General features: G+C 41.5%; 1 protein-coding gene and 1 long non-coding RNA gene across 5 annotated transcripts in view; one reads left to right on the top strand and one right to left on the bottom strand.

Moving 5' to 3' along the window:
• Positions 1 to 2,106: 2,106 nt before the first annotated feature.
• Positions 2,107 to 11,510, bottom strand: LOC124882266. 4 transcript variants are annotated; one of them, XR_007041849.1, is made up of 7 exons: positions 9,838 to 10,106; positions 9,659 to 9,752; positions 9,277 to 9,400; positions 7,546 to 7,631; positions 2,831 to 3,542; positions 2,567 to 2,679; positions 2,107 to 2,391 (listed from the first exon to the last, which is right to left on the bottom strand). It is a non-coding gene; the product is annotated as an uncharacterized LOC124882266 (long non-coding RNA). The 4 variants fall into 4 exon arrangements; XR_007041848.1 differs by having other exon boundaries at positions 9,277 to 9,397; positions 9,838 to 10,105; XR_007041850.1 differs by lacking the exons at positions 9,659 to 9,752; positions 9,838 to 10,106 and adding an exon at positions 11,353 to 11,510 and having other exon boundaries at positions 9,277 to 9,397.
• ranbp10 (RAN binding protein 10) overlaps positions 10,604 to 12,542 on the top strand; it is a 42,188-nt gene continuing 40,249 nt past the window's right edge. Inside the window, exon 1 of the mRNA XM_047388535.1 lies at positions 10,604 to 11,047. Within this exon, the coding sequence (XP_047244491.1) occupies positions 10,846 to 11,047 (202 nt within the window). The 5' untranslated portion in view covers positions 10,604 to 10,845. The remainder of the gene's footprint in view (positions 11,048 to 12,542) is intronic.

Here is a 12,542-nt window from a genome sequence, read left to right as displayed (position 1 = left end):
CTGCTTCTCTGTAGCCCAGGTCTGGGGTATGCGGCACCTGTAGTCCATTTCCTGCACACGCCTGTACACGGTGGCTCTGGATGTTTCTACTCCAGACTCAGTCCACTGCTTCCGCAGGTCCCCCAAGGTCTGGAATCGGCCCTTCTCCACAATCTTCCTCAGGGTCCGGTCACCTCTTCTCGTTGTGCAGCGTTTTCTGCCACACTTTTTCCTTCCCACAGACTTCCCACTGAGGTGCCTTGATACAGCACTCTGGGAACAGCCTATTCATTCAGAAATGTCTTTCTGTGTCTTACCCTCTTGCTTGAGGGTGTCAATAGTGGCCTTCTAGACAGCAGTCAGGTCGGCAGTCTTACCCATGATTGGGGTTTTGAGTGATGAACCAGGCTGGGAGTTTTAAAGGCCCCAGGAATCTTTTGCAGGTGTTTAGAGTTAACTTGTTGATTCAGATGATTAGGTTCATAGCTCATTTAGAGACCCTTTTAATGATATGCTAATTTTGTGAGATAGGGATTTTGGGTTTTCATGAGCTGTATGCCAAAATCATCCGTATTAAGACAATAAAAGACCTGAAATATTTCAGTTAGTGTGCAATGAATCTAAAATATATGAATGTTAAATTTTCATCATGACATTATGGAAAATAATTAACTTTATCACAATATGCTAATATTTTGAGAAGGACCTGTATATATATATATAGGCTCTTTCAGCGCATGAAAACAAAAGCTGGAGGACCTGATAACGTCTCCCCATCATGCCTGAAAGCCTGCGCAAATCAACTCGCTCCGATCTTCACAAGGATCTTCAACAAGTCACTGGAGAAATGTGAGGACCCTCCTGCCTCAAACGATCCACCATCATCCCGGTTCCCAAGAAACCCACCATCGTAGGATTAAATGACTACAGGCCTGTAGTCCTGACGTCTGTGGTCATGAAATCCTTTGAGCAGCTGGTGTTGAAGCACCTGAAAGACATCACAGGCCCCCTGCTGGACCCCCTGCAGTTTGCTTACCGAGCAAACAGGTCGGCAGATGATGCTGTTAACTTAGGTCTACACTTCATCCTGCAACACCTCGACCACCCAGGGACGTACGCCAGGATCCTGTTTGTAGACTTCAGCTCGGCCTTCAACACCATCATACCAGACATCCTCCACCAGAAGCTCACCCAGCTCAACGTCCCAGCCTCCACCTGTCAGTGGATCAACAGCTTCCTGACGGACCGACAGCAGCAGGTGAGACTGGGGAGCCTCTTCTTCCGATCCAGATCAATAAGTACTGGTGCACCCCAGGGGTGTGTTCTATCTCCACTCCTCTTCTCCCTGTACACAAATGACTGCACCTCATCGGACTCGTCCGTGAAACTCCTTAAGTTTGCAGATGACACCACTGTCATTGGACTGATCCAGGACGGTGATGAGTCTGCATACAGACAGCAGGTGGATTGGCTGATCCACTGGTCCAGTCAGAACTACCTTGAACTCAACCCACTCAAGACTGTGGAAATGGTGGTGGATTTTCGGAGAACTCCATCCCCATACACCCCCCTCACCATCCTCAACAACACCGTGTCGGCTGTGGACCACTTCAGGTTCTTAGGAACCACCATCTCTGAGGACCTGAGATGGTCTTCACACATAGACACTGTTCGAAAGAAGGCCCAGCAGAGACTGTACTTCCTGAGGCAACTCAAGAAGTTCAACCTTCCACAGGAGCTGCTGGTCATCTTCTACACTGCCATCATTCAATCTGTCTTGTCTTCATCCATCTCAGTGTGGTTTGGATCATCCACAAAACAGGACAGGTCCAGACTGCAACGAATAATCAGGACTGACCTTCCCTCCATCCAGGACTTATACAGGTCTAGGGTCAGGAAAAGAGTTGCTAAAATCTCTGCAGACCCCACACACCCTGCACATAAACTGTTTAGAGTTTTACCTTCAGGTGGCGCTACAGAGCACTGTTCACTAAAACCAGCCGCCACAGAGACAGTTTCTTCCCCCAGGCTGTTTCTCTGTAGAACATTTAATAGAGTACAAAACAACAGCATACAGATGTTGCAAATGCACATTTTTATTATATATGTTTATACTGTACACTGTAAATATGTATATTCTGTAATACAAAAACAAAACCAAAGAACAAAGTGTACTGGAGTCTATATATATATATATATATATATATATATACATATATATTGTTTTTTTTTTGTACTTTGGTTTGTTACAACAAACACATTGTTGGGACAACAAAAGCTCAGTATCTGAATATTCCGCTTCATGTTGGAGTCTCAGAGAGGAGGTCATCACTGCTGCCGTCAGCTTTGTTCTGACCCACAGTCACATGTTCATGTGTTTTTTCATGTGACTCTGCTGTCTTCACGGTCTTCCTACACACACACACACACACACACACACACACACACACACACAAATAATAATTAGTCACAAAATCAGAGACTTCCTACTTCCCTTTATGTTCAAACCAGCACTGGATATTTGATTACTTAATCATAACAGTTCAGATTAAATAAAAAAATGTTCTTGTGTTTGCAAATGTTTCACCTCGACTCCAGGGCACAGATTCTGCTGTTCTTAGAAACATCATCAATGTTAATCAGTTCGTCTTTATGGTCTAACTGGTTGTGGCTTCGCACATGAGACTCACTATCCTCTGTCTGTAAAAAATAAAACTGTTTATGGATGAACCTATGAGGGCAATGTTGTGTTATTACAGTTACTGCCTTGTCTAATGCTTTGCAGGACAGTTATATAACACCAGAAGTCAATCCGTATAAAATTCATGCAGACAGGGTAAATATTATGTACCTGCACAGCGGTTGAGATGTTTGTCTTGGTTTGTACAATGCTTCTTTTGTGGAGCTCCTGCAGGGTGTCATACTCAGCCCACAACTGATGGAAGCTATCCTGAAGTGCCTTCAGCTGGAACCCCTCCCATAAAAAGCAACATTAATGTGATTTTCAAGATTTCAAGAAACTGATAATTCCCATCTTTATTTGGTCCTCTTGTTAAATCAATAACTATGATTAACCAACTTTTTGTGGTTCAGTTTCACCAGCAACAGCCAGGCCTGCTTGCTGCCAGACCTCTAGCATCAAGAAATCACCTAAAAGGTCTCAAAAAGCAACACATCATGCCCCTACGTAAAAAAAAAACTCAAGAACAGATGAAAAACAAAGTCTAAGGCTTTTGGACTTCAGAGAACCACAGTGAGAACCATTGTCCACAAACAGAGAAAAATGGAACATTGGAGAACCTTCCCTGGAGTGACTGGCCTATCAAAATTACTGCAGAGGTCAGAAAAGAACCCAGAAAAACACCTAAAGCTCTGCAGGCCTCACTGCCTCATTTAAGGTCAAAGTTCATGATTTGACACTAAGTGAGAGACAAAAAAATGCCCAAACCGCTGCTGACCAAAAATAACACAAAGGCATTAAGTTGTTGCTAGCAGAAGCTCGGACGATGCCCCTCTCCAGAAAGGTGTCACAGGTAGACACAGAGTCAGGCCAGGTGTAGCTTCTAGGAAGAGAAAAGAGAGAGAACATAAAATTAAAAGCTGAAATAACAGCAAATAATGCAAAATTGGAGAGTAGTGTGAGAATGTAGCGAAGAGGGTGCTGGAGGTCATTATGTCCTCCAGCAGCCTAAGCCTATAGCAGCATAACTAGAAAGATAGTTCAGGATAACCTAAACCACTCTAACTATAAGCTTTATCAAAAAGGAAAGTTTTAAGTCTAGCCTTAAAAGTAGACAGTTTGTCCATCTAGGGCCCACTGATGGCCATTGTTATACTAAAAACCACAACGATTGGGATACCTCTCACTGTCAGATTGACCATAACCATTGGAAAAGAGAGGGCGTCATACAGGTACCAGAAATGGAGGGTGTGTTTGCACCTCAACCATAACTGAGCCGGTTTAGGCTAAACCTGACTCCCTCTTACTCTTCCCTTCCAACAGGGAGGGAAGAAGACGGAGGTAAAAAATAAGGAAGATAGCTCAGGATAAACTAAGCCACTCTAACTATAAGCTTTATCAAAAAGGAAAGTTTTAAGCCTAGCCTTAAAAGTAGGCAGGGTGTCTGCCTCAGAGACTAAAACTGGGAGCTGGTTCCACAGGAGAAGAGCCTGATAACTAAAGGATCTGCCTCCCATTCTACTTCTAGAGACTCTAGGAACCACCAGTAAACCTGCACCTGGATTTTGGAAGAATTCCATAAAGTCATGACTGCTGAGAGCTAAGGGAATGGATGGCTCAACAGAGCTATGACTCTGTGTAAGTTTAGCAACTGTTCTAAAGAGAAACCTAGGATTATTCTTGTTCTCTTCTATTAATGATGAGAAATAAGCTGTTCTAACTTGGTGAAGTGTCTTTTTATACAACAGTAGGCTATTTTTAAAGATTAAGTAGGAATCCTCTAGGTGTGTAGAGTGCCATTTTCTCTCCAATTTTCTAACATTGTGCTTTAAAGTACGCAGCTCTGAATTAAACCAAGGAGCTAGTCTCCTATTAATGATTACCTTCTTTTTCAAGGGGGCTGCTTTGTCTAATGCACCACGCAATGATGAAGAAACACTATGAACAAAATAATCAATTTGTGAAGGGGCAGAAACAGAATTATTGCCCTCCACTGTGCTTTTCAGTGATAATGAGGAAATTAAAAGTGGAACAGATTCTTTAAAGGTTGTTACAGCATAGCCTGATAATGATCTACTATAATGAAATGTTCTTTCAGGTGTGGAGTACTTGGTTAAATTAAACTCAAAGGTTATTAAGAAATGGTCAGACAGGACAGGGTTATGAGAGAATATTGTTATGTCTTTACACTCAATGCCATATGTCAGCACAAGGTCCAGAGAATGAAGACAAAGGTGGGTAGGTTTGTTAATGTTTTGATCAAAGCCAATTGAGTCTAAGATAGCATTAAACGCTATATTTAGGCTATCACTTTCAGTGTCTACATGAATGTTAAAATCCCTCACTATAATAACTTTATCTGTATTTAACACTAAATCAGATAAAAGGTCTGAAAACTGATCTAAAAATTGAGAGTAAGGACCTGGTGGACGATACAAAACACCAAACAGAAGTGGTTTTAGTGCTTTGCAATTTGGATGAGGAAAACTAAGGATTAAATATTCAAAAGAGTTGTAGCTATTGATTGGTCTGGGGCTAATCAATAAATCCGACTGAAAGATAGTTGCTACTCCTCCTCCTCGCCCAGTATTTCGAGGAATGTGAAAATTTAAATAATTAGTAGGAGTTGACTCATTTATAGTAACATAATCCTCTTGCTGCAGCCAGGTTTCTATGAGGCAAAATAAATCAATCTGATTGTCACAAATCAGGTCACTAACTAGCAATGTCTTTGAAGAGAGAGATCTTATGTTCAGTAAGCCACATTTAATTGTTTTATTTTTCTTTTCGGTCTGAGTTGTGTTTATTTTTATGAGATTTTCCTGATTTCCTCCTTTTAGATTATTTTTTAATCTATTCAATTTTGGCCGTGGGCGAGACACTGTCTTAATAGGGTAATGGGTGCGTAGCAGTACAGAAGCTGCAGAGAGGAGTGTTAAACTATGACCCTGCTTCCTGGTCTGAACCCTGGGTTGTCAGAGTTTTGGAGAACTAATAAATTCGGTCAGATTCCTAGAAAGAAAAGCAGCTCCATCCAAAGTGGGATGGATGCCGTCTCTCCGGATCAGACCAGGTTTTCCCCAAAATGTTCGCCAGTTATCAATGTAACCCACATTGTTTTCTGGACACCACCTAGACAGCCAGTGGTTGAATGACAGCATGCGGCTAAACATGTCGTCACTGGTCAGATCAGGGAGGGGACCAGAGAAAATTATGGAGTCCGACATTGTTTTGGCAAACTTACACACCGAAGCAACACTAACTTTGGTGACCTCCGATTGACGTAACCGGGTGTCATTACCGCCAGCGTGAATAACAATCTTACTGTATTTACGCTGATCCTTAGCCAGCAGTTTCAGGTAGGATTTGATGTCGCCCGTTCTGGCCCCTGGCAGACATTTGACTATAGTCGCTGATGTCTCTAGTGCCACGTTTCTGACTATGGAGCTGCCAATTACCAGAGTTGGCTTCTCAGCGGGTGTGTCACTGAGCGGGGAAAATCTGTTAGAAACGCAGACGGGTCGGTGGTGACCTGTGGGCTGGGATCTAGGACTATGCTTTCTGCGTACTGTCACCCAGCCGGCCTGAAGCCCCGACTGCGCGGGCTGTGCTGGAGGACTGCTAGATTTTTAGATTTCTCAGAAGGATTCATGGATTTTTAGATTTCTTAGAAGGATTGTAGTATCATTTGATTAGTTTTTCTGTGTCTGTATCTGTGTTTATTTTCTTTGTGATTGTATTGTAATTGTATGTACAGCGCTTTGAGTGTCTCGTTACAAAAAAGCGCTATATAAATAAACTTACCTTACCCCAAATCCTTACAAAGACAGTTGTTTAAAGCATGCCGCCACAGGAAAGTCCGCTGGGTAAAGTTGCCAGAGGAAAGGTCCTTGCCTGACTAAACTGTGCTAAGTTTAAGTTTGGTGGAGGGGGTATTATGGTATGAGGTTACTGTTTAGGGGTTGAGCATGGTCCCTTCCTTCCAGTGAAAGAAACTCTTGGGACATTTCACACTCTCATCTTTTGGAGAATAGTTTGGGAATTCCCCTTTTGTGGTTTAAAGTGACTTAGTTAACGAAGTCCACAGTACTTTGATCTTGCATTAGTGAACAAAGCAATATCCATTAGGACATGGATAAGATGTAAAGGAAGTTGACTGCTTAACATTAGTGCCTGACCTCACAAATGCTAAGAATGATTAAACACTCAAATAAACACACTTCTAAACCTTGTGAAAATTCTTCCCAGTAAAGTTGAAGCTGTTATAGTTGTAAAGAGTTGGTTGACAACATACTAAAATCTCTGTATTATAAATGCTATGTCATTAAAGTTCATGTGTCTCTAAAGGCAGGCATTTCAGTCCCTTGTGCAACAGCGTAGGCATCACATGTTGATACCTACAACGTGATACCACAGCTAAACTGTGTTCTTTAGGGTAGATTTCAAAGATTTGGATTAAAAAAAATTAATAAATTGTGTATTTGTGATAAATTGGAGATAATAAAGTACTTAAAGTTCCAATGTAAAAGCAGAAATATGACAATTTTCTTCTGAAAATGATCAGGTACAGGTGAAAAATTAATAAAGAAAACAGCCAAAGTCTGGTTACTTTACATGAAAATATAAAAAATTTAGGGATCACTTAAGTCTGTTGAAGAAGTATTTCTAGTTCTTCTTTAAATTAAGATCTTTAATCACAAACATTGCCAAAGCTGCTTAAATAAATGAGCTCTTTGTAAAAAGAAATTTAATTAAAATACAATCTGATAAATGAAAAAAGAACATGTTTTTTAACAATATTAACATGTGCACAATAATTAAATAGTACTTGTGTAATTTATGAAAAATTAACAAGATCAAGACAGTATATTCATTGTTTTACTGACCCAAAGTGTTTTCATATTCCTTTTTGATGGCAGAAAGAAGAGGCTGGTACGTTCTAAAAGCACTGACTACACAGCTGACGGTAGACCTGTAACCAAAGTACAGGTCCTTCTCAAAAAATTAGCATATTGTGATAAAGTTAATTATTTTCTATAATGTAATGATGAAAATTTAATATTCATATATTTTAGATTCATTGCACACTAACTGAAATATTTCAGGTCCTTTATTGTCTTAATACGGATGATTTTGGCATACAGCTCATGAAAACCCAAAATTCCTATCTCACAAAATTAGCATATTTAATCCGACCAATAAAAGAAAAGTGTTTTTAATACAAAAAACGTCAACCTTCAAATAATCATGTACAGTTATGCACTCAATACTTGGTCGGGAATCCTTTTGCAGAAATGACTGCTTCAATGCGGCGTGGCATGGAGGCAATCAGCCTGTGGCACTGCTGAGGTCTTATGGAGGCCCAGGATGCTTCGATAGCGGCCTTTAGCTCATCCAGAGTGTTGGGTCTTGAGTCTCTCAACGTTCTCTTCACAATATCCCACAGATTCTCTATGGGGTTCAGGTCAGGAGAGTTGGCAGGCCAATTGAGCACAGTGATACCATGGTCAGTAAACCATTTACCAGTGGTTTTGGCACTGTGAGCAGGCGCCAGGCCGTGCTGAAAAATGAAATCTTCATCTCCATAAAGCTTTTCAGCAGATGGAAGCATGAAGTGCTCCAAAATCTCCTGATAGCTAGCTGCATTGACCCTGCCCTTGATAAAACACAGTGGACCAACACCAGCAGCTGACACGGCACCCCAGACCATCACTGACTGTGGGTACTTGACACTGGACTTCTGGCATTTTGGCATTTCCTTCTCCCCAGTCTTCCTCCAGACTCTGGCACCTTGATTTCTGAATGACATGCAGAATTTGCTTTCATCTGAAAAAAGTACTTTGGACCACTGAGCAACAGTCCAGTGCTGCTTCTCTGTAGCCCAGGTCTGGGGAATGCGGCACCTGTAGCCCATTTCCTGCACACGCCTGTGCACGGTGGCTCTGGATGTTTCTACTCCAGACTCAGTCCACTGCTTCCGCAGGTCCCCCAAGGTCTGGAATCGGCCCTTTTCCACAATCTTTCTCAGGGTCCGGTCACCTCTTCTTGTTGTGCAGCGTTTTCTGCCACACGTTTTCCTTCCCACAGACTTCCCACTGAGGTGCCTTGATACAGCACTCTGGGAACAGCCTATTCGTTCAGAAATGTCTTTCTGCTTCTTACCCTCTTGCTTGAGGGTGTCAATAGTGGCCTTCTGGACTGCAGTCAGGTCGGCAGTCTTACCCATGATCGGGGTTTTGAGTGATGAACCAGGCTGGGAGTTATAAAGGCCTCAGGAATCTTTTGCAGGTGTTTAGAGTTAACTCGTTGATTCAGATGATTAGGTTCATAGCTCGTTTAGAGACCCTTTTAATGATATGCTAATTTTGTGAGATAGGAATTTTGGGTTTTCATGAGCTGTATGCCAAAATCATCCGTATTAAGACAATAAAAGACCTGAAATATTTCAGTTAGTGTGCAATGAATCTAAAATATATGAATGTTAAATTTTCATCATGACATTATGGAAAATAATGAACTTTATCACAATATGCTAATTTTTTGAGAAGGACCTGTACAATAAGGTGTGAGTTCAAGACATTTCCTCCGTTTTTTCATCATGAACAGAAACTCCTCACCTCAAGTTTCAGTTCCTGAAAGTTTGGCTGGTCTATGCTGATGACCTGCAGCTCCTTCTTCACGTAGCTTTCCAGCTGCATCAGGAGCTGAGGCTTTCTCCCTGGGCCTGCATACAGGTGGCTGCTTCCAGTCCAGAGCAGTTGCAGGTTTATTACACACACACACACACACACACACACACACACACACACACACACACACACACACACACACACACACAGAGGACTGTAACAGACATCTCCAACCATCAGACTATGTACGCCACATTAGAACAAATAAAAATTATTATGCGAATATCATTTGCTAATACAGAAGTCAAGTAAGTCAAAAAGCTGAGGTATATGTAATTTCTCATGATCTCATTAATAATCTTCTCTTTACCTTCCTCTTTGAAAAAGTGTTCCCAGTAAAATCTGCTCCAATTTCATGATCCTTCTGAGCAAAGCCTTTTTGCAAAGTGTGGTCATGTGTTGGGCTAATATTACCAATAGATAAATGAATAAATATATTAAAAAGCAACTTCAATATGGGTCGTTTTTCAGAATAATAAAATCACAGACCTTTCTTTTTGCGATCGCGGTTACGGCGGAAGTTTAACGTCTCGGTCTGAGGACATCTCCTACAGTTCAAGATCAATTATAAAACAAAAATGTTTGTAATCTTTATATGTTTTGTGTTTGCTGTGCTCAGCTGAAGGCTGGCTAAAGGTTGTGCCCAAGGACTGTACGTTGTAGAACTGTTTCCATAGTAATGACTAAAAGACTACACAAAAGGACCCTATATGGTTGTCCGCAGGGTGCCTGGCCAGATTTATTTTTTATTGCGCAGTAAAAACGTATTTTTTTCCTGACCCATAAAACGCTCAGTTCTACAGCCAGTAAAAAGAATATGATTAAGCATTAGTATTTATTGTAATGACCAAACACCTTAACAGAAAATGCATAGTTTAAAATGTATAATGTATAATACACATATATATATATATATATATATATATATATATATATATATATATGCATATAGATATCTATATACACACATATATACGCACATATATATATAGATTTATATTATGGTTTTATATTTTCATAATGGTTTTGTATTTTGTACTTTTTTCTCATAGATTTAAGTCTGCTGATAAAACGTGATTGATGGATTGCTTTAAACGTACTGTCTCAGAATACATTATTATTATTATCTTTCCTATATGTATATTATCTTATATTATCTTAGCATTATTTTGAGTCCTTGCATTTCACTTATAAAAACTACATTTGCTAGCTTCTCAGTGGCAGGTCCTGAATCACAGCCACAGCTGCGGAACTGTGTAGTTCTTTCTAAACGTCGCAACAGTAAGGTGAACCTTAAGCGGAACTGCATTGCCCATAGTGCACAGCTCCAGCACATTCAGTACATTCTGCTGCTTATCCGGGGATGTCGCACCGCTGCTATTTTCTCCCTACAGTCCCTCTCACTATCAGCCCACAGCTCCAGCGGACTGACACGGGTCTCTGGCTGGAAACAGACCGAGAATAGGACGCCAACCGGAGGCCACGAAAAAAAAAAACATGGCCGAACTCGGCGCGGGGAGCCTGCCGTTGGGAGAACCAGCTTTTAGCTACCAGCAGGAACAGGAGCTGAACGAGCGGCTGAAGCGGCTCTACCCGGCTGTGAACGAGGAAGAGACCCCGTTACCCCGATCTTGGAGCCCCAAGGATAAATACAGTTACATCGGGCTGTCACAGAACAATCTGCGGGTCCACTACAAAGGTTAGAGGGCTGCCTCATCCCGGATGGGTCTGACAGTTACAGCGGAGAGAGATCTCAGCTGTAATCGGTCACTTTGTTGTTGCGGAGGGGGCTCAGAAACACACACACACACACACACACACACACACACACACGTAGTCCTGGTAAATCTAGCCTGAGCTGCCTTTTCTGTCCTTGCTTTGTTTCACAAACGAGCACAGGAATTCCCAAACGGGTGACAGCGAACTCGCTAACCCTGACAGTTGGTCTTATTACCAACCAGCTGAATTTAACCCTCAGCACCGCGTCATTCGTTGTTTATTTACCGTCCTCAGTGCTGGAAGCTGGCCGGCCATCTCACTGTAAGGAGTCACTATTACAGAAGCATAACAAACGTTGCCAAATGCTAGCACAATGCAGCCTCTTAGTTCAGTGGTGTAGCAGCCCTGTGGCTAACACAGCCTGCCTGTTCTTTCTGGGTGTTTTTACTCTGAAAACAGAACAGCTACAGGATGGATACCAGCCAAACTTGTTGTCAGGCTCTAACAATGCAGCTCAGACTGTTGGAGCTGCTTAGTTTTAAACAAAGCGGTTAAATAAACATTAAAGATAATGGCATTGTTGCGTTTTCTCGCGTGATTTCGGGGGCAGTGTTCTGGAAGTGTTTTCCAGAAGTCTTAGCCTGGAATAAAGCTTTGCTAGTCCATAAAAATAGGCTCAGGTCCAGCTTCCAGCTGTAAAAGAGAGGAGGCCTCTGCGCATTTCAACAGGCCAGGATCATGTAATAAATCTGGTGTATAAACAACAGTCTGGCGTTTTTAACAATAACACAGACCAGAAAGCACATCATAGGTGTCTACAGGATGTCAGCTGCATCCTGAAATAAAACAAGATGACATCTGTGTTCAGTCTCTTTTGAATGAAAGGGGGTGTACTTTTTTCAATATGCCCACAGTACCTTTTACGTTTTTTTTCCCACCCTCCAGATTTCTTCTGGTATGGCTTTTTTGTCACAGTGACATGTTTCAGATCACCATATGTTAACATCATTTGTGAAAAATGGCAGTGAGGCTTATAAAATGCTGTGAAGCTATTTTGGTCCACTCTTTGCAGAATTGTTCAGCCCAGTTGAAGGGTTTCTGTGCACGAAAGGCCACACCACACCAGCACCATGAGATTTACATCAGAAATTTGACTAGACCATGTCAAAGCTTTCTCGTTTTTTTTGTTTTTTTGCTTGCTTTGGATCATTATCCTGCCATGTCAAACACTGATTGACAAACTAGAAAAAGGAATCTCTCTGTTAAAGTGCAGAATTCATTATGGCAAGTCCTCTGGGTCTGAAGCAGCAAAATAACCCACACCACCACCACCACGTTTGACAGTTGGTGTAATGTTCTTGTTTTTAAATGCTGTGTTAATCCCCACCAACGTAATGTTCCACTTTTGTTTTGTTGGGACACAGAATATTTTTAAATAGTATGATGGAACATCAATAAGTTTATTTCTTTGGTAA

This window comes from Girardinichthys multiradiatus, chromosome 2 (assembly GCF_021462225.1).
Source record: "Girardinichthys multiradiatus isolate DD_20200921_A chromosome 2, DD_fGirMul_XY1, whole genome shotgun sequence".
In the NCBI taxonomy this organism is placed as follows: domain Eukaryota; kingdom Metazoa; phylum Chordata; class Actinopteri; order Cyprinodontiformes; family Goodeidae; genus Girardinichthys; species Girardinichthys multiradiatus.
This window is presented reverse-complemented; position numbering and strand designations above follow the sequence as displayed.